Source organism: Drosophila suzukii, chromosome X, assembly GCF_043229965.1.
Source record: "Drosophila suzukii chromosome X, CBGP_Dsuzu_IsoJpt1.0, whole genome shotgun sequence".
Lineage (NCBI taxonomy): Eukaryota > Metazoa > Arthropoda > Insecta > Diptera > Drosophilidae > Drosophila > Drosophila suzukii.
This window is the reverse complement of record NC_092084.1, coordinates 23752221-23773497: the sequence shown is the minus strand read 5'-3', so window position 1 is coordinate 23773497 and position 21277 is coordinate 23752221. Positions and strand designations below refer to the sequence as shown.

At 43.6% G+C, this 21277-nt stretch overlaps 1 protein-coding gene across 1 annotated transcript; it reads right to left on the bottom strand.

Annotated features, from left to right (window-relative positions):
• Positions 1-1695: 1695 nt before the first annotated feature.
• Positions 1696-18159, bottom strand: Cph (BCL11 transcription factor chronophage). The gene is made up of 4 exons (XM_036821176.3): positions 17524-18159; positions 11725-12156; positions 10649-10954; positions 1696-6352 (listed from the first exon to the last, which is right to left on the bottom strand). Exons 1-4 carry the CDS (start codon positions 17576-17578, stop codon positions 3420-3422), a joined length of 3726 nt encoding a protein of 1241 aa, XP_036677071.2. The 5' UTR covers positions 17579-18159; the 3' UTR covers positions 1696-3419.
• Between the last annotated feature and the right edge of the window lie 3118 nt (positions 18160-21277).

Here is a 21277-nt window from a genome sequence, read left to right as displayed (position 1 = left end):
GAAACAATCCAAAAAATAGCTGAGAAATATAAGTCGGACTAAGTTTTACTAGTATATTAATAACCAATCAATGGTTATCAAGCCTGTACATTTTTATTCTGAGTCGTAAAAAAAGTATGCTAAAAATCAACCGGTAAGTCATTTGGATAGTTAGTTTATGTTGTCAGCTACAATAAACCATTAATCTGTTAACCATTTGTTAAACAATCAAATACGACCTGATTGTATAAATGTATTTTCATTAAACTATAATTAATTTGATCCCTTATTCAATTATGGTATTAAAAAAAGATTGTATTAAATATTAAGGACAGAGAGAAAACTGAGGTTTTAAAGGTGATTTCGTAATTCATCTCCCAAAAGATAAGGTAAATTAAAAAAATGCATAACTCTTTGCCTACTTACTACCTTTACAAAAAGAAAATATCAGATTTTTTCAAATTATATTTGCTTCTGGTATTCAAGTCCCTAATAGATGATTACGAACTCATTAACGATTGGTACTCCTTGAATTTGATCGAAGATAAATAAGAAACTGGCTTTTCCGGGAGCGGAGTAGTTAGAAAGTCCCCCCACCCCGCAAGGACTTTTCCCACCAGCCGTTCGATGTCCGTTTGCAACCACCGGAGAGTCAGCGGCGTCGAGCATGTTCGACAGCGGACAAGGTTCGAACTGGCCAGTGGGCGTCGGTGGGTGGTGTGTGTGTGTGTGGTGGGTGGGGATTTCTGCCGCAGTCGAAAGGCGACTGCGCTGCCGGCGTCGCATGTGTGAGGTTCGGTTCGTTTTGGCTGGGTTTCGGTTTCGCTTGCAGATGCCAGATGCCAATTGAAGTTTCCGCACATGACAATTGGGGCGGCCAGTGGCGCTTGGATTGGTCACCGGCTGGTCGAGTGGTCACCGGGGGGTGGGGCAGCGGGGGCGGGCGGCATTGGTGGGCGGCCAATGGGGTCATTTGCTGGCGCTCTCTTTCTCGGCAGCTCTCATTTTCCTCCCCATTTCCCCAGCCCTTTTCTATGCACCCATTTTAAGTGCGCCACCTGGCGTCCGCATTTGCCATCCCCTCAAATGTAGGCAACACTTTCTCACCGCACGATCGTTTTCCAACTTTTTTTGGTTGCCTACTTTTGGGCTGTCCTCTAGGTGCCGCCGCTCTGCTATAAAAATCGTATATTTTTATAGCAAATAAAAACCGCTCGTTTGCTTACAGTTTTTCAATTGTATTTTTATATTTTTGTATTTTCGTAACACAGACAACTATCTTTTAATTATTAATTTTTAAATTTGTGGTTTTTTTGGTTTCCTTTTTCGTATTTTCGTTATTGTTACTTTCAAAAAATTACACACATTTGAAAAATATTTTTTTTTTGCTTTTTCCATTCGTTTTGTTTTTCGGTTTTCGTTCTTAATTCGCCCTTCTTTGCAATTGCTCTCGGCCAAATGAGACAATGTCCTGGTTTTTGAATCGTTTTTAGTATAAAGTTTTCTTTTTTTTTAATAGCTACAATTATTTTTCTAAGATTTAATGATAGTTTTAGTTTGCTTCGTTTCGTTTCGGTTGCCGTTTCGCCTCTGCTCTGCTTTTTGTGGAAGAAATCAATGTTGTCAATGGGTTAACCAAAAAAAAAAAAATTGCCAAATAAAACATAACTCGTGTGTGGGTTTTTTTTTAATTTTCATGGATTTTTGTTTATTCAGTTTTCGCTTTATATATATGTTCTATATATGTGAAACATAATGCATATTAAAACCTCATTCTTAAATTTAGTACATGTCGAATTCCATAAATTATGTACGGTAAACTTCGTCGATAAAAACGGAGGAAATCGCCCGTAAAAAGGCAATTACGGATATAACTGCCTTGTTAGGGGGATTTCCAGGTGGGATTTTTGGGGGGACTCGAAACAAAACAAGGTTTAAACTAATTTTGCGCCTTTGAATTTTCGCTCACAAAAAGGGTATTTTCACTACAAAAACAAACAATTAAATATTAATTAAAATTTTGGATCTCAATCTTTTGTTTTAGTTTCAATCAAATAACGAAAATCAACAGCAAAAAAACAATTCATAAAAAAATGCACTCTCTCGTGTCCTTTCAACTCCATCCTTCCTTTTCATTGTCCGTTTTCCAGCTCTCTATCGTCCTTTTCGTCCTTCTGTCTTTTTATTTTCATTTTTTTTTTGTTTTTTGTTTTGTAGCAAGAAAACAATTTTCGTTCTCAGTTCTTCAGTCTTCTAAATCTAGTTTTTTGTCGTTTTTGTTTGTTTGTTTGTTGTTGTTTCGGTATTTTTTCTCGTTAATTGCTTCCTTATATTTCTTATATTTCACTTGAAGTTTTACGTACAAATTTGCATCTTCGCCTTCTCTCAATTTGCCTTCTGCCTCAATTTTTTTATGCATGATTTTCCTTCTCAGCTTAGACTAAAATTGTTTAAAAAAAATTTGTGTTTTACATTTATATTTATTTATGTATGTAAAAAAATTTGATTATTTTTCGTTTTTCTCATTTAAATTACATTTAATAATAGAATTATTTCTAGGCAAAAAAAAAACGAGAAGGGGAAGGTGGAAAGGAAATAAATCAAGGGTAAATCAAAGGGGAACGAATACATATACGATAATCATAATTAGAATTAGAGTTAGGATTTTTACAAGTGTTCGTCTTTAGTGCTAGGGATCTAGATTTACTAAAAAATGTACATCGATGAAAAAAATTTTCATTCACTCGCCCATATCGATAATATTCATATAGTAATGCGTTTAAGTTTAGAGTATAATTTTGCTTATTTTTGTGGCTCGCTGGGAGCAGAATTTTTTCATATTTTTTTTCGTTTACTTTTAGTTGTAGTAGGTTTCCTCCATTCAATTTATACAAATCCTTTTCTTTCTGTTTGTCTTACTTAGGTCCTAGAAAATACACTGGAAAATGTGTGTCCACACAATTACTCACTAAAGCGATTATATTATTACATTTACGTATATATATTTATATACTATTTATTTATATATATATAAATTACAAGCACGAAAAAAAATTGTTGGAAAAAATGTGTGTTCTGTGTGGGTTTTTGTTTTCGTTTACGTTTTAGTTCTTTAGTTTTAGTTTAAGAAAAAAAAAGGTTCGAATCTTTAAAATTATATTACATAACGGTTATTGCTTTGGTATTAAATGCCTCTGGTCGTGTTTTTTTTTCGTCGCCTGGAAGGAGCTGGATGGGGGCTTTTTTCAAAAAAGTCATATTTACAGGGGGCTTGGTTCGGGGGGGGTTCTTGTTTTAAGATCTTTTCAACACCTTTAGAAGATGCGCGACATAATGCGACTGCGACTGGTCTGCTGCTGCGGCGACTGCTGCGAATGATGATGCTGCTGCTGCTGCAGTGGCGGTGGTGGCGCCAGCGGCACGGGAAAACCACTGAAAAGTCATGCCTCCTCCTTCAGCGAAATGGGATGGACGCCGGTCATGCTGGAGGAGGCATTGGAGTCGTTGTCCCCGCTCACGCTGCCAGGCAGTGAGAGGTTATGACCGCCAACGAACTGCGGCGGATAGCCAACAACGCCCATGGGCGACAGTTGCTGCTGCTGCTGCTGCGCTGCTGCCGCCGACTGCTGGGCCGCCTGGGCCTGGACCGCCTGAGCCTGTACCGCTTGCGCCTGCTGGGCGGCGGCCTGAATGTGCTGGGCGGCAGCCTGGGCCGCCTGAGCAGCGGCCACCGCATTGGCAGCCGCCGCCGCCTTGCCCTGATTGACCACACACTTGCGCATATGCTTCTCCAGCGTCGAGGGCACGCTGAAGGGCATGTCACAAAAGCGGCAGCGGTACACATCCTTCCCGGTCCGCCCGTGCGTCTTCATGTGCCGCGTCAGCTTGGAGCTCTGGGCGCAGGCGTAGGAGCACAGCTCGCACTTGTACGGCTTCTCGCCGGTGTGACTCCGCCGATGAACGGTCAGGTTGGAGCAGTTCTTGAACACCTTGCCGCAGAACTCGCAGGTGTCGTTGCGCTGGCGGCTCTCCTTCTTGAGCAGCGGTCCCTGGATCAGCGAGTTGGCACCGCCCAGGCCCAGTGGCTTCAGCTTGAGGTTCTCGAAGAGGGCCTCATTTCGGTGCAGGGCCTGCGACATGCCCCACCAATCGCCACCGTCCATCTTCATGCGCTTGCTCAGCTCGAAGGGATTGGGAAAGGGATTGAATAGGGGGACCTGCGAGGGTGCTCCGCCATCCTGCGGCTGCTGGAACATGTTGCAGTTCTTGGCGAACTCATCTCGCAGACGCAGTGCAGCCACCGGCAGACCGTTCAGCTTGTCACTCAATGGAGCACCCGCTCCGCGATTGTTGTTGTCCGCAGCTGCAGCTGCGGCGGCGGCGGCAGCGGCTGCCTCTTTGCGTCCAGACTCCTGCAGCGCCTGCTTGTAGGCCTCACTGTACTGGGCAATGTTCGACAGACCGAACTTGTCCATCAGCTCACCCACCAGCGAGGTGGCTCCCGAGCTCGTCGTCTTGGGACTCTGGCTCTTGCCATCGATGCGATTGCTTACACTCAGGTCCTCCGCCTTGTAGTCCATGTCCTCGCACTCCTCCAGCTCATCCTCGTCTTCATCCTCGCCATCCAGATCGCCATCACCATCCGGATCATTGTCACCATCGCCCAACTCCTCCTCGGACTCATCGGGATTGGGATCCTCATCGTTGTCCGCCTCATTGGTTTCCAGCGAATCGGCATTGCTGCCATCGTCCTGGTTATCCTGGTTGTCCTGCTCATCCGCCGGACTGCGATGCACCCGCATGTGCTTCATCAGCTTCTGGATGTGCGAGCACTCGAAGTCGCAGGCAGTGCACTTGTAGGGCTTCTCGCCGGTGTGGGTCCTCTGGTGGATGATCAGGTTGTTCTCGAAGCGGAACTTCTTGTCGCAGTAGCTGCAGGCATAGCAATTGGCCGGCTCCTGGAGCAGCACATCGGCGGTCTTTGAGGGTGGCGTGCTGGCCGAACGCGGAGTACTGGCCAGGATTAGGCCCAGGCTGCCGTTCTCCGAGCTGCCATCACCCAGTTTCTCGGGTGGAGTTAGGGAATGGGGTCGCGGGATGGCTGCCAGTTGCTGTTGCTGCTGCTGTTGCAACTGTTGTTGCTGCTGCTGCTGTTGCTGCTGCGAGGGCGAGGGGCTCGCGAAATGCGGCGATTGCTTCTGTCGTGGACTCGGCGAGCTCGAGTTAACAGTGCTGCCAGCTCCAGGGCTTGTTGTGCCCGCAAGCTGACGCAATCGCTGCGAGTAAAAATCCATCTGCTGGGGTTCCAACTTCAGGGAGCCACCTGCTCCGCCCACCAGACCAGGTGTGATCTGCTGCTGCTGCTGCTGTTGTTGCGCCTGCTGCACACTCTGCTGCTGTTGCTGCTGTGCACTTTGTTGCTGCTGCTGCACGGATTGCTGCTGTTGCTGTTGCTGCTGCTGTTGCTGCTGGGAGCTGAGCGATGGTGGCGGCAATGCTGCCGGTGGCACCGATCCCCTCTGGCTGCCTGAGCTGCTGGAGGATGGGGGACGTGGCTCTACCGAACCGGGAACCACCTGTCCATTGGCATTGAACTGAGCCTGGGCAGCGGCAGCGGCGGCGGCCAGATTGAAGCCATGGTGACGGAACTGCTCGCTGACCAGCTGCTCCATGCGGTAGTGATCGGCGGGCGAGGGGCGTCCAAAGAGCGGCGCCACCGTAGGAACTACATTTCCGGCCTGGGCCAACGCCGGCGGCAGTGGCATCCGCAGCAGCTGGAAGGGATTGGCGTGCATCGCCTCCGGCGGCGGCAGCAGCGGATGATGACGCATGCCGGCGGCCATGGCGGAGGCCAGATTCTCTCGCTGTTGCTGCTGCACACGCTGCTGTTGCTGTTGTGCCTGCTGCTGCTGTTGCAGCTGCAACTGTTGCTGCTGCTGCTGCTGCTGCGGTGAGCCAATGCTGCTGGTGTTGCTGATGCTGCCACCGCTGGTGTTGACCAACGAATTGGAGCAAGTGGAGCTAACCGAGTTGTTGGACAGAATGGCCGATCCGGCTGCCACCGGACTGCTCCTCTTGCCCGCCGATTGGGATGCGGTATTGGTATGCGGATTCGAATTGGGATTGGGGCTAACTGCTGGCTGTGGACTCGCCAAACCGGAAGCGGAAGCGGCTGCTGCGGCGGCGGCCGCCAAAGCCAGAGCACTGCTGTTGAGGGCGGCGGGCGTGGCCACCGTTAGGGTGGCTCCTCCGCCACCTCCTCCAGGACTCTCCACGTAGATCTTAACGCCGTGCGAGTGCTGGACATGCTGGATGAGGCGCCAGGCGGAGGTGTAGCGGGTTTTGCACGTGGAGCACGTGTAGTTGCTGGGTTCTGAAAGATAATGTAAAGAGATAATTCGTTTAGTACACCAGAAAAATAAGGAAAATACTATATTAAAAAGTGTATTATAATTAAGATGGAAATGGAAATGGGAAAATAATAATCCTAGTTCTAAATTCCTAAAAAAACTAATTATACAATGTAACCTGTAGTCCTAAAAAGCATATTTAACCCTTTAAAATAACTCACAAATATGTTTCATATTATAATAAAACACCTTATATTTTCCTTTTTCCTTATCTTTAATAAATAAATACTTTTAATTAACTTGGCAAAGTTAAACCTTTAAGTTTGCTTCTTTCCTAGCAATCTCTTTAAATTGCATTACCCGCTTAGCTAGAATTTTGGTCGTGTGTAAATTCAGGTTGCCTGGCAATTTCGTTATTAATTATTAATGAGCATTTTGCGGTGGCTCGAAAAGAGGGATGAGGTAGGGGGCGGATCCTAGCCAGTATTTATTTATTTATTGATTTTGCAGCGCGGTTGGCATGCCAAAATGCGCCAGGACACGCATGAAGCCCAGGACGGAGATTGCCAATATAGCGAAGGATATTGGCCCATGCCAAAGCACATACATATATGTACAGCACATGTGTGTCCTTTAGTTTGTTGCGGTTTTGTCGCGACATTTGTTAATTTGCCATGGCGGAAATGGCATCCCTAAAAACCACCCACCGAATGTCCTGCGTCCTGTGTCCTGCGTCCTGTATCCCATATCCTGCCACACATGTGCTGCCCCGCGCAACAGATGTAAAATTGGAAAATTTATGAAAAATGTGCAAGGAAGACACTTTCGTTCGTTTTTTGCGCCGCCACAAAAAAAATGAAACGAAAATTTTCTAATAAATAAAATTTGAAAGCCAAGGCGCAGTAGCGAGGGCTAAGGACCTGGCCACATGTCGCCACACCGAGGACAACAAGGTGTTAATGCCATCGAAACTATACTGAACGAACTACCCCCGGGATGAGGACGCACTCTGCATTTAAATGACGCCTTTAAAACGCACGGAATGAAAATTTCCCGAAAATTATCCATAAAAATGAATGGCATTGGAAAAGGCACGAGACAGGACACGCATTCACCACACTTTTCCTTTTTTTATTTTTTATGAGAATCCACATTAAAGTTGTAGTTGCAGAGGTGGCGATGGAGGGGGGGTTTGAAAAGTGAAACAGCTTCCTGGCGCTGTCAAAGGTGAGTCGTGTTCAACATGATTTCACCGCGACCCTTTTGGCAGCGGGGTATGGGTTCAGGATCCCGAGATCCCGGGATCAGGGATCGCTGGCCCGCATGCCACAGGAAATGCAAATGAATCTGACAGATAATACGTTTTCAATGCCTCATCCTCATCCTCATCTCCATCCCCATTCCCCGGTGGCAAACACAAGAAGCAACCCTTGAGTCCTGCCAGCGGAAAGGGTTGCGCGATCGCCACAAAAAAAAGAGGTAAAAGTTGTCGAAAAACATCAGGCATTATGTATTTTTGTCTGATCTGATCCTTGATCGCCCAGCTCGCGATGCGCACGCGCTTCAAAATAATTATTTGGATAATAAAAAAAAAGGAAAAGAGGCGAAGAACGGGTAAAACACAAAAGGCGCGGGCTTGGCACGTTCTGATTCTGTCAGCTGTCGAATGCGGCAAGATCCGACACGGAAAATAAATTTAAATATTATTTTCTGTTAAACCGATGAATAAAAAAAATAGGAAAAAGGTCTCATAAATACATTTTTTTTTGTTACATAAAGAAAATGCCTAATTAGGCTGAGGAATAATCATAACAAAAATATATTCATGTCATGCACGAAAATTTATTTACAGCTGCTGTTTCAAAATTATTTATTTTAAATAAAAAATAGGGTCTATATGGATTTCATTTTTGTAGTATTTTAAAGTATTTTTAGTATTTTGAAAATTTGTCCCTAATATTATCTACATATTTTTCCCTATAATATACTAATAATAAACATAACCAAAATATGTTCAAGTCAAGCTTGAAAATTTATTTTCAACTGCTTTATCAATATTATTTATTGCAAAAAATTAGGGATTATTTAGGTCTTAATTTTCAGTATTTAATTTTTTATTTTATGGAATGGTTAATCTGCCCTAATATTATCTATATATATTTCTCCCTCTATATATATTTCTCCCTCTCTCTCTCGAGACAAAGAGCGGATGTCCTGCCACCGGAAATGGCAAATTGACCGCCCGGAAGTGCAGTCGTCTCACAGTGCGTATGAGCGATTTGGCCAGCGGGTGGCGATGGAATAAAAGGGTTGTGCGCGTAATGGGATAATTGTTGCAGCTTCGCCAACTGTCAGCATCCCGTAAGCCAGTGTTTCTCTGTGTGTGTGTGTGTGTGTGTGTATATCCTTTTCTGGCTTTTTCCGCAAGGGACAAAGGACAATGGGGCGACATCTAATCCTCCGCAGGACGTGGAATTGCATGAGCCAAAGGCATTAGCCATTGATTTCGACCATTCGACCGTTGCTCGTGTTTTTTGCACTCTCTCCTTTTTTTTTGCTGGCTTAGTGCCAGCATGAGTCAATAATTGCGGTCTGAGCCTTAACCCCCGCCCGGCACCTGTGCCGGTGACCCTTAACCCTTAGCCCTCAACCCCCTGGCCGCCGCCCCCGCATTAACCCTTAACCCTTGATGGGGTTTCATTGTCGCTGCGGTCGCGACATGCTGAGCCTCGAAATTGATAATTAACACGGCTCTTCCGCTGACAGGTGAAAAGTCCTGTGGCAAGGACATGTTGCATTTACATTTTTGCAACAAATATCCATTTTGTTGACAGTTGTCGCCACTCTCCTTTTTCTTTTTATTCTGGCTGGCTGGCTGGCTGACTGGTTGCCATGGCGTATTTATAATTACCAAATGGCCAACAATGGCCCAAAAGGAAGGAGTTAGGTTGGACAGCCCAGTAAAATAAAGTACGGAAAAAAAAACAGGAACGAAAAAAAAAACAGGCAGAACAATGCGTAATTAACGCAGCTCTGTGCGATGTATCTTTGTATCTGTATTTCCAGATGTACATATCTGTATCTATATCTGCTGTGTGTATCTATATATCTGTGTATCTGTGTGCATCTCCGTTGAGTTGTCAGTTGGCATTGTCAGAGTGAAACAACTTTTTGCCTTATTGTCAGTGACTTTTGTTGTTCGCCGTTCGCTGTGTTCGGTGTCAAAAGCGCAAAAGTTCAAGGGTTAAATGGCGTATGTGTAGCGTGTAGCTTTTAGCTGTTCTTCCCCCCCGCGAACCATCTTTCTAGGTATAGTATTCAGATACATATATTCAGATATACCAATTTTCAATCGCTTTGCTGGCTGACACGCGACCTTCAGCTACCTATATGTGCTGACCTCTCTGGATAAAAAAAAACACCTCTTTCCTAGGGAGTTCAAGTCAAGGGAATTATTATCCTTTATATTTATACATATTTTTTTGAAATATTTTCGCTTTTGTGCGTGTGTCAAGTCCAGTGCGATATCCTTTGTCCAGTCAAGTGGCCTTTCACCCCCTTTGGCATTCCTTAGCTGTTTTTGAGGCATTCAAATTAACCCCGAGGGCAGCTTCCAAGCTTCGCAGCTCCGTCCTTATTGTCCTATGGTTTATGGGTTAGGGGTTAGGGGTTAGGGTTTAGGGGTTACCCTTAACCGTTGCCATAGTCCTGCCAGTATTTTTTGCTTTGTTTTTGCTGTGCTGTCTTTGGCTTTTCATCAGCATCATCATCATTGCATTGAAATGTCAAAGTCAAAGGCCGGCAAAGGGCTTCGATTGTCGCGCTGTCCGAGTGTCCTTTTTCGTCCTGCTGCCACTGCCACTGCCACTGGCACTGCAGTTTATCAGCATTGAGAGCTGCGCTTTGAAGTCCGCAGTCCATGTCCACATCCACGAAGTCCACATTTCGCACAGCCCGCAGTGTCCGCGCTTTTTATCCCCGTACTATTATTATTTTTTGTGTACTTTTTCCTTAGCCCATTGGTTCCCCCCAGATTGCTTTGCTTTTTGCTTTTTTGAATTTTGTATTTTGTTTTTTCCCTGATTTAATGCAGCTGCAGCTTATCGCTGAGGGCCCGCGGCCCGATCATCACATCAAACACATTTTTTATTCAACGTTGCTGTTGCTGCTGCTGCTTTGGAGGGAATTTTAATTTTGCCACCCAAATATGCGCCATGTTATTTGGCCAGGATGGGGAAAATCATCATTGGCAGTGTCATGGGCGGAGGCAATCGCAGGGTGGAGGGGGGTCAGAAAGGATTCGATGCGACGCAACTCACCTGTGTGGACTGTATTGGCCTCGGCATCGACCAGCTCCATTTTGGGCCGCTTGGCCAGCGACCGCTCCTCCTCCTCCTCCTCCTCGTCGTGGTCATCGTGCTGATGATGGTGATGGTTGAGACCCTCCTCCTCGTAGGGCTCCTGCTTGACCTTGGCCTGCTGATCCTGCCGATCCTGCTCCTCCATCTCGCAGCTGCTGTCGCCGGAGGACTGGCGCTCGATGGCCGCCGGACTGGAGGGGGCGGCATTCGAGTCGAGGGTGGTGGCGCCCGTCTCGCTGTCCTTGGGCGTGGTATTGTCGTTTTCTAGGGGGGCAACAAGGGGTCAGGGCATTAATACACCGAGAGAAAGCAGCTTGTCTTACAACTAAACAAATGCTATTAACCTTTACTGTGAGTTAAATATTAATATTGGTTTTTGGTATATTTATTTTTGTTATTATATGTTTTATTATCATGACAAGAAATGTAAATTTAAAATTTTTTAAAATTTTATCCATGTTTTTAAGGACTTTTCATATATTATATCATATGCTGTCAACCTTTGTTTTATCCTAAATATTCTTATTATATTTTTGTTTTCATTCATTTTATTCGAATGATAAAAACTGTAAATTTCTAAATCAGAAATATTTTTATAACTTTTTAAGATATTAGCATATCAAGGGGATCAAAGGGTTAAGAAACTGAGAGAATTCAAAGTAAATATAAAATATCTTAGATGCTTGTAAAATGTTATTCTTAAAATTGTTTTTAGATTTATTATTGCTTTTATTATTTATATTCAAATGGCAAGAAACGGTTATTTTGAAATACAAAAAAATATATTATATTATACCTGGTTTAAGATCTATACATAAAACTGAATACATTTAGTTACTTTTTAAGATATAATATATAGGTTGTATCTATGAGGTTTGTTTTTATTTGATCCCTAAGATATTTCTTAGACTCACTGAATACATTTAGAATATTTAAACAAAATCTTTAAAAATGTAGTCTATATTAAAAAATAAATCTATAGCTTGTATCTATGAGGCTTGTTTTGTATCTTTAAGATATTTTTAAGAACTCACCATCTACTAGCCGCTTGGGCGTGCTGCTGGCTCCGTCGGCCAGCAGGTCCGCCGGACTCGGTGGTGGTGTGTGTATCCTGGAGCCGCTGGCCGTGCTGCTGGCCGCCGCCGCCGCTGCTGCCGCCGCTGCTGCAGCCGCTGCCGCTGCCGCTGCGACCGCTGCTGCCGCCGACGCGGGAGCGGACTTGCGACCGGAAATGGGGGCGGAGATCGAGGGGCGGCGGTTGACGAGGCTGAGCGGACGACCCTCCTCCGCGTCGCGATCCATCTGCGGATTCTGGGTGGCGCACTGGCCGTAGTTCTCCTTGTTGCACTGCAGCACCTTGTGCTGGATGAACTTGAGAATGTCCGAGAGGGCGAACGCCTTCTGGCAGGCGCCGCACGTGAGGATGTCCTGTGTGGCCACGGCATCGTTCTCTGTGGAGTCGGAATCTGCAAGATACACAAGAGGGTCTCCATTAGCCATGGCAGTCCATAAATATTCCCCGGTTTATTTTCGCCAGCACGCAATTTATAGAGGGCCGCGCATCTTCATTAATTGTTCTCAGTGCAGGAGGAAAATCCCCCTTCACCCAGATAAGCAAATATGCCAGCGAATGCCGAATATCCGTGCACTTTAATTTATTTGCCGAAAATGCCAGGGAATACAACAATAAAAATAGCCCAACAACCGCCCCCCTAAAACCGCCTCAGTATATTTGCATATGTGGGAGAAGGAGATTCCCAGTTGCCAGTTCTGAATTTAGGATTTCGGTTTGGGTTTTTCGGTTTTCTGTTTTCGGTTGGTGGTGGATTGATTGTGTGTGCATGACCATAAATTCCAGTAGCTGTGCAATTAATTCGGTTGCTTTTTGCCACATAAATGTACATACGTACATACGTATAGTATCTGCGGTTGTCATGGCTTATCTGGCCCAGAAATTAGCAACACCAGTGAATGTGGAACAGCCCAACAGCCCAACAACTTAAGCGCCCCGAAGGCAGTTGAACTTTTGTTTTCGATTCCATCGACAGGACTTGATTGACCAGAATGGTTTTTGTGGGTTTGTAGTGGGGGTACCATAGAAATATAGAAGAAATACAGGAAAACGGAAAAATAAAATAAGGGAACACCACTGCTTTCGCCGCAGGACACTCGGGGGAAAAAGTTGAAATCGAAAATGCACAAGTTTTCGGTCAAGCGAAACTTTCTTTTTTTTCTTTATTTTGCATGCCCATCGTCTAGAAAAAGCATAAATATGCTCTCATACCAAAAAATCTCATATATATTTATTATCTATCAACTATTTATTACACATTTTTGCCCCTTGTTTTTTATCCATCAATTGAGTGACTTTAATCAAAGACATCATCCTCAATTACACAGGACATTCCCCGCCACAGTTGTCAATTAGGAAATAGATCTATGAATTATTGACTCCCTGTCGCTTTGCCACTTGTCCTCTCTCTCTTCATATATGGGATATATATGGTATGGTATGTATTTTTTATGTCCATTCCGGGGGCAGTTCGAATTGACAGCAATTTGCGGTTTGCCCGGGTCCAAGCAATAACTAATGCGCCCTAAGCGGGGATATCTTTTCCCCGCCCTTCCAATTGTCCTGCCAGGAGCTACGCTTTTTTTTGGTCGTCCTCCTCCTTTTTTTACCAATTGATTGTCCTGCGAGGATGAGGGTGATATATCCACACACATGATGTCGCCTGTAATTTCTGCTGATTGAATGGGTGGGCTATGCTCAATTTTCGCTTTTATTTTCTATCATAAAATAGTATGCTATTTTCCTACCCAAAAAAAATATGTTCGATTGACCTTTTTTCTCGGGCATTTTCCAGCTGATTATTAGTGTTTTATTTATTGATTGGCCGGCTTGCCATTGGCCAGGCCCAAAAACAATGGGAAAACATACGCCAAACAGGTAAAAGTAAAGGTATCTTTTACCTGCTGTCTTCTCTCAAAAAAAAGGGGGCGTGGTTAGATAGATATAGGAGCAAATGGCCCGGGGGCGTTGCCCTATGATATTTGCCTAAGCGATTAGATTAGATATTTGCTCAGAGATTAGCAAAAGACACAGACTGCAAGTTACGATTGTTTATGAAAAGGAAAACTTATTGACAGCATGATGCACAATATTGCGCCAGCTGAAGAGGGTTAATAATATCTAAGAGGGGGGTGGAGAGGGACAGAAAACAGGAAACAGGAAAAGGTGAAAGGGTGTGAAGCTGTCAAACGTGTCAGTTGGGCTGACAAGTGTCAACAGAGTCCTTGCCAAATAGATTTCATAAAAGTGCCAGCTTAGCGAGACCGAAAAGTCATAAATTGCATTAACCCTTTTTCGTTGGGCAGTGACCAAATCGAATGCGATTTAAGCAGTTCAAATAGTCAATATAAAGAAAAGTAGTATAATTCTATTGATAATATTTCTGGGATATTTTGGCACAACTTCCAATTAATTTGGTATGCATTTCTTCACTCTCTCGATAAAGTCTTACATTTTTTCTGCCTGTAGAAATCACAATTTATTAGCTGGTCTGATGTCATTGGCATCTTTTACCCTCTTGCATGTATGCGTAATTAATTCAGCCCCCGGAACTGAGAAAATAAATTGAAGTGCGTCGATTTGTTAACCGCGCAGCTTAAGTCAAATATTTACGAGCTGCGACTTTGGCCCAAAGCACTCCTGGCCATTTAATGCAAGCCTGCGGCCATTAATATCCCCCTATAAGGATATATATATATATATTTCTGTGTTTATATCGCAAAGGGGGCTAGCCAAGTAGGACAATTAAGAATTAACATATTAATAGAAGTTTTGCGCAAATTATCAGGACAAGAAAATATGAAATTCGTTCGGCTCCTTGTATTTTTGTTATTTATAACGTTCTCGTGCTATTGACTGTCCAGGGTAGGGGGCGTGGCAGGGCGAAAACAATACGTTGATTGTGCTAATTTATGCCCCCATCCTTACCACACACACACATACATGCATATATATACATACACATACACATGCCAGGAGTCGAAGGATTCGAGGGATTCGGTTTTATGGCCCAAAGGTTATGGGTGGCTGGTATATCTGTGGGTATGCCATAAAAACCAGGCAGAGAGCGCCACATGGTCGTCCTCGTCGGCTGTTTTTAGGTGCTCGCAGTCGCAGGACGAAGGACGAAGGACACGGCATCCCGATGAAAAATGGCGTCAGCCACGAAAAACTGGACCAACTATTGGTGGGGGAAAACTTAGCTAAACTTAGGCCTCTTTAAGGTCTCTCAATTGGTTTCAGTTTTGAAGAAAACTTTAATATAAATTACTATATACATATATTAAATCATCTTATTATTATAAATAATATTACAATCCCAAATCCAATCAGCAAAATCGAAACCCTAAGACAGCTGACTGGGTATACAATTATAATGACTCCAAGTGCTCCACTTCGTTGACGGGTGTTTAAATAAAAAACAACATGGAAATAATAATAACGAACGCCCCGAAAATGCTGAGTAAATATTTAAAGACAACACTGAAAGCGTTCCTTGTAGTATTGTTTTTTTGGCCAGCTCATTTAAAAGTTTAACAACAACAAAAAGGGTTAAACAAATTCAAAGTTCTTTTTTTTTGTGGCGATAACAGTCGGCGGGGGCGTAATATAAGTAGTAGTAAATACATATATCTACATATATGTTGTGTCCAACAGGCAGTTGGTTTTTAAAAAACATTTTTTTTTTGGCTGACAGTGACAAAGCGACGTCAGCAGCTGAAAAACTGAAAATCAACTGGAGTCAAGCGGCCCCCGACTTAATTTGTTTAAACAAATTACGTGTGGATAACACAGCGATACGGATACTCGTACATGGAAAGGTGTTTAGCAGCTGAAACTATAACAAACAGAGCGGTATGTGTGGCATATGATAATATGATATATATATATATATGGTATGGTATATAGTAACGAATGTGGAATCACAATGATTTTTGTTGTGCGGGGGCGCAACAATACCGAGTATCGAAGCCCCGAAGCCTTATCACACCGGTCGCCTTCGCAAAGTGTTTTAGCATACAAAATTTGGTTTTATTTGCCTACTGTCCCCCAATAGAGCCCCCTTTTCCTAGGGTTTCAGGGGGTATTTTCGGGTAAAAAACGAGGAGAAGAAGCGGGTAGCCAAAAGCTAGCGCTGACTGCTGATAACACCCGCATATGGCGGCAAGGTAAGCGACTGGATATCTGGACAAACAAATGAGCAAACAAATGGAACCTGGAACCCCGACCGACCGTAAACCGGAGACCAGAGACCAGAGACCAGAGACCCGTAGACGGACGGTACGGACGGTACGGGCGGTACGGACCCACAGTTACCCCGCCAGGTTGAGTGAATGAGCCATATGCAAATATGGTCGCGGCCTGGAATCGGGCATTAACATATAGTCCACGTGTGCGACTGTCTGTGTGTTAAAGCTGGACACACATGGCGACTGATAAGCCAAAGGAAATGGGTACAAGGCATGACTACGAAAAAAAAAAGAAGAACAGGGCCTTACAAATTCACAGCAATTAATATTTATATATAGCCAGGTGAAAACTGAAATACATTTAGTGACAAATGGTAAAGCCTTTTCCAAGAAGTTTATTTAAAGAAACGAAAGCCCAGTTAATGCCACATAAAACAAATTAGATTTTTAAAAAATACAAAATAAATACTGATTCTTTGATTATAACCAGAGGTTAAGAAAAACTCTACTTTCTCTAATACAAAATATAATTTTATGTATTTATTGTAATAGATCATATAATTTTTTACAAACTTATTATTCTATCTCTTTAAAAAAAAGATCACTTCAATATTTCTCGAGCACCCATCTAACCCTGGGTTAACTATAACTGTACTTCCGGTTAGCTAAAATCCAATTGGTCTTTTGATGTCGCGCCTTGTTTGAACATCCGTTTGTAATCGAAATGTAAGTTTTAGGTGGACCGATGGCAAAAGACCCGCTCTATTTGCTTAGAGCCAATGAAATGTTCCCATTGTTGTCCCCTGCTCACTTCTTTTGATAAGACATTTGTGGCTTGTAAGTTTTACTTTTCATTTTCAGGTCGTTGGTGTTTTTTTTTGTTCTTGTTTTTTGTCGCTAAAATATTTGTATTTGTATTGTGAGCAAGGTGCAGAGAGGCGATATAGAGAGGTTTGTTTTATTTCCCGAAAGTCAACGACAGCCACGACGGACATATGTAAATATAGCTGCGATCCATATAGGTAGGTAAGTAGGTTGGCTCCTCTGTACCCTCTGCACCCCCCATACCACTAACTGTGTGTGTGTTGGTGTGCGGTTGTGGGTGCGGGCGTTGGCTTATTGTTGTTCTGGTTGTTCTTCCCAGTACAACGCGCTTATCAAAAATTGTCCGCACATTTGCCTGGTTTTTTTTTTATTTTTGTATCTATTTGGGGGACAACACGGAGCTACAACGGCGAATGATTAAAGAGACACCCATGAAAACCATGGTGGAAAGAAGTACCGCACCAGAACAGAACAGGAAGAGCTGCTATACGAATATCTGGGAAGTTCCAAGAAATGCTGCGGTTATCTCGGACCAAGATACACGCCTCTGGGCAATTGCTTATTGGGAAATATTCTGGGATACTTTGTTTACCATTGTGTTATAAAGATTTTTGGGGATGGTCACTCGATATATCCAAAGTTTTAACACAATATATGGATTTATAAGGTTGGGATTGTAAACCATAGCACTAATTGGTATATATGGAATCCACTTTTTAAGGGGGTCTTTTTTAAGGGAAACTTACGGCTCAGCGAACGGAATCCATGATCCTCACTGATTGACAGCATTTTGTTGTACATCTTGAGTTTTGTGTAAAAAAAATAGTTTGTGTTTTTGGTTTTTTGTTTTATGTTTTGAACTCTTAACACATCACAAGTTTAAATGTTTTTGTGGTTTTTGGGTTTAAAAAAAATTGTTTTTGTAGTATAAAAAAAAAGCGAAAGGCACTAAAAAATATTGTAGTGACAGACACACACGATCGTAGGTAATCCAATTGTCCTGCGTGTGGTTGTCCTATAGTGTTTGTTTGTTTTTTCTTTTTCTTAGGATTTTCTTTTTTATGTTTCTTAGCACTTTCACAAGACACGAAGCGGTAACGGTAACGGTAACGGTTGGGTATCGGTTGCGTATCGGTTAAACCGTTTCGAGTGATTGTGGGGAATGCGAGGTAATGGTTGGTAAAGCAGTTTATAAATCGACGTGTTTGGCCGAAGGATCTGAATCAGAGTTGGATGAGGTCGTGTGTAGTGTGTTGTTGACCCCTCGGAGGCTTCACGTGGACTGACAGCTAGTTGGCTTCCTGGGACGCTCGAGGGTCGACGGTCGTTCAGTCCTGCCGCTGAGGCTGTGCGGTCGCCGTCGCCGCTGACGTCGGCAGAAGCAGCATTTTTTACTCACACACAACGCACTCACACCGCTTCTCCTCTTTGCCTTTGACCCTCGAGGGTCGGGGCTAAAAAAAAAACATATAGGAAAAAAACGTGTGTAGTCACCACTACACACACACAGGCTCACATGCAGGGGTTGCTGGTCTCCCTCTTCCTCTCTCCCTCTCACACTCTCGCCCTCTCTCCCTCGCACATGTTCGAGTTGCGAGTGGACCAAAGGAAATGTATGGGTAACAGGGGGATGAATTCATCTGCGGACGGCTGTCCGTCGCTGCCTGCGTCGACGTCGACCGAGACAGCGACGGCTACTGCGACTGCTCCCCCGTAACCCCCCCCTTCTATAGGAAAATCTCCCCTCTCCGCTCTGGAAAATGGAAAACTGTCTACTGTCCGCCGCTAATCGCTGCCCAAATTGAGTTGTTAGGCAGCAGGGGGTTAAAACGCCGCGGCAAAGGAGTGAAACTATAACTATGTCATGGACATAAAACGATTGGAATGGGGAATATTTGGAGAGGGGGTGTATAGAGCGAACGAGTTATAGAGCAGCTATCAACTGACCAATGGCAGGGTCTCACTTGGGGTTGGATCCTAACTAAGGATATCCCAGGAAAGAACTATATTATAACCATACTTGAACTTTCCAACTTAACATATCCCAAGATAACTTTGTTTGGATAGATATTTGTTTGTATTATCATAATCATAACTTTAAGATATTCGTGACTTAAGGGATCCTAACTTAAAAATATTAGTTTACATTTTTAATCCTATTAATCATATGTTTACTAAAAAGGAATCGCCTTTAGTCTAGTTTCCCTAATATTGGCATTGGTAACTACTAGTAACCTTAATACACAAAAAAATTAAGAGATAACTAAATTAATAGAAGTTCTTTATAACACCCTGCAAACCTCTTAATAAGCATTACGTCCTTAAATGAAGGGTATTTTCTAAAAATGCTTTAATAACCGTTTACCCTAAGTAGCTAGGGAATACTTATTTATTGTTGCCTTTCTTTATCTTTAAAATCAAGGATGTTTTTTGAAATACTTTTTTTTACCAATAAATATTTTATTCTTATTGGTAACTCATAACCTAAAAAAAAACTACTAATACTGCTCAATTATAGTTTTCTTACTTTGTAGATCAATATTTTAAGAAGTAGTTTCAATAGATCGTACTGTTTCAGTGTTTTAGCTGTGATTAGTTTCAGATAGTTTTTAGTTTTTGGGGATCATGTTTAGCAGGGAGATCAGATGTACTACTTTTGTGAGAAGGGATCTTGTGTAGCGAGGGGGATGCTCGAGTTCCGTTTCAGTTGAGTGAGCTATTTATGGAGACAATGCTCCACAGATCCTGGCAGCCTCGGAGTTCCTTGAACTCTCTGCCATTCTCTCGGGAATCCCAGTGTCATCGATTATCCCAGCATGGGATGTGCGCAGTTCTCTTTCGCTCTGGAGTTCCCATCGCGGAAGCTGCGCAATAAGTGTGGCGACCAGCCCCGATCTCGCGATCCCCTACCCTTCTCCCAGGAATACACATATATCTAATAATAGAAGGGGATTCGGGGAAGGAGATGGCGATGGACAGGCGGATGCGTAACATTTTCTAAGATTTTCTTCTTCTGCCTCGTTGCTTAATCCTTTCCCTTTGTCAGGGGGTAAACGGATTTTTTTTTGTTCCTCATGTGTGTTGTTTTTTCTGTTTTCTTTTTTTTATACTATACCATGGCATGCCATAACGAACCCTGCTTTTTTTTTGCGCGCGCATTTGATTTACCCCTCGGCAGGACGAAGACGCGGCGGCGCCTGCGCAGATGCGAGCTGCCTTGTAAAAGGATGCTGCTAATGTCCTGGAACGCCAAGAAGAAGAACGCAGAAAACAACAAAAAACTCGTCTCCCGTCCTTTGTGCGCTTTAATCAAGGGGAAATCAAGGGGAGGACATCCCCGCTCACAGGACATCCAGCCCGCGTCCTGTCGCCTTGCAATTATTTTTTATGCAATTTTTACCGATCGCCGCCTGCTTTCCTTAAAGTTTCCTTTTGTATTTCTTTGCGATTTCCTTTGTCCCGGGGTAGTGTGATTTTTTTTTCATCGTCAGACGGTCGGTCGGTCCTTTTTGCAACCCCCGAAGGATCTGCAGGGAGTTGCGAATTCTGTGAGTCCTGCGAGCGGTCCAGGTAGCATCCCCGTGTGTGTGTGTAACGGCATTTTTTGTTCTATGCAAATTTTTTTCCTTCCCCGATATTAATTTTTTATGCCCCTCGTGCGTGTCCTTATTGTTTTTTTTTGCCTCCCGACTTTTTACGTGTGTGTGTGCCCGCCTTGGGTTTCCTTTCCCTTCCCTTCCGTTTTTTCATCGTTTTTTGGGTGGTGACCAAGATTTTCCCAAGATATGAATCGCAAGGGGTGTGGGGTGGCGTTTGTGTCACATGTGAGGCAGGCAAAGGTTTTTTTTTTCGCCTGATTTAGATAGGAGGGTCCTGGACGAGGACAAGGACGAAACAGCCGGCGCAGCTTCGCATTGATTACCGTCGCTTTTTTAATTCAATTCAAACAATGATAAAGAGGAAGATGGTCCTGGGTTCCGTGGGTCTGGCACCCTAAGACGGGCAATTGTCGTCTCCCCTCCTTAGTTATTTTTTTACCTTTACCTTTAGATTTTTTTTTACCTTTGGCTGTCATTCTTTTGGATAATTTTCCCTTGATATTCATGTTTTCCTGCCCTAGCTTCGGTTTAAATGAGCAAATCTCACTGGAAATGCATTCGTTTTTAACGGAAAATTTATGGCCCACAGGAAGGGTGACCGGTTTTCAGGGCTTTGCTCCTTTCAGTTTTTACGGTTTTAGGTTTTTTCTAGATTTTTTGGTTTCTGGGTTGGCTGGTTTCTGCGTGTTGCAGATAGAAATCCTGCGGCAAGGACTTGGCATTTTTTTAAAGCAAAAAAGCATAGAATGAATATGGAAATTTGATCGGTTTGTAACGGTTTCGGCGATGGATCAGTTGGAAAATAAAAGAGAGTTTCAAAAAGAAAGCTAAGGAACCATGAACTCGGTTCAAGAAAAAAAAGTGTCTTAGGATTTACAAAGGAAAACTTGTTTTTTTTTTG

Excerpts from the sequence above, each read along its gene's own strand:
- Cph (XM_036821176.3), bottom strand. The coding sequence starts at position 17,578 with ATGTACAACAAAATGCTGTCAATCAGTGAGGATCATGGATTCCGTTCG. Across the intron at positions 10,955-11,724 it reads GCCCAAGCGGCTAGTAGATG|AAAACGACAATACCACGCCC; the intron begins GTGAGTTCTTAA and ends TTGCCCCCCTAG. Across the intron at positions 6,353-10,648 it reads GGCCAATACAGTCCACACAG|AACCCAGCAACTACACGTGC; the intron begins GTGAGTTGCGTC and ends ATTATCTTTCAG.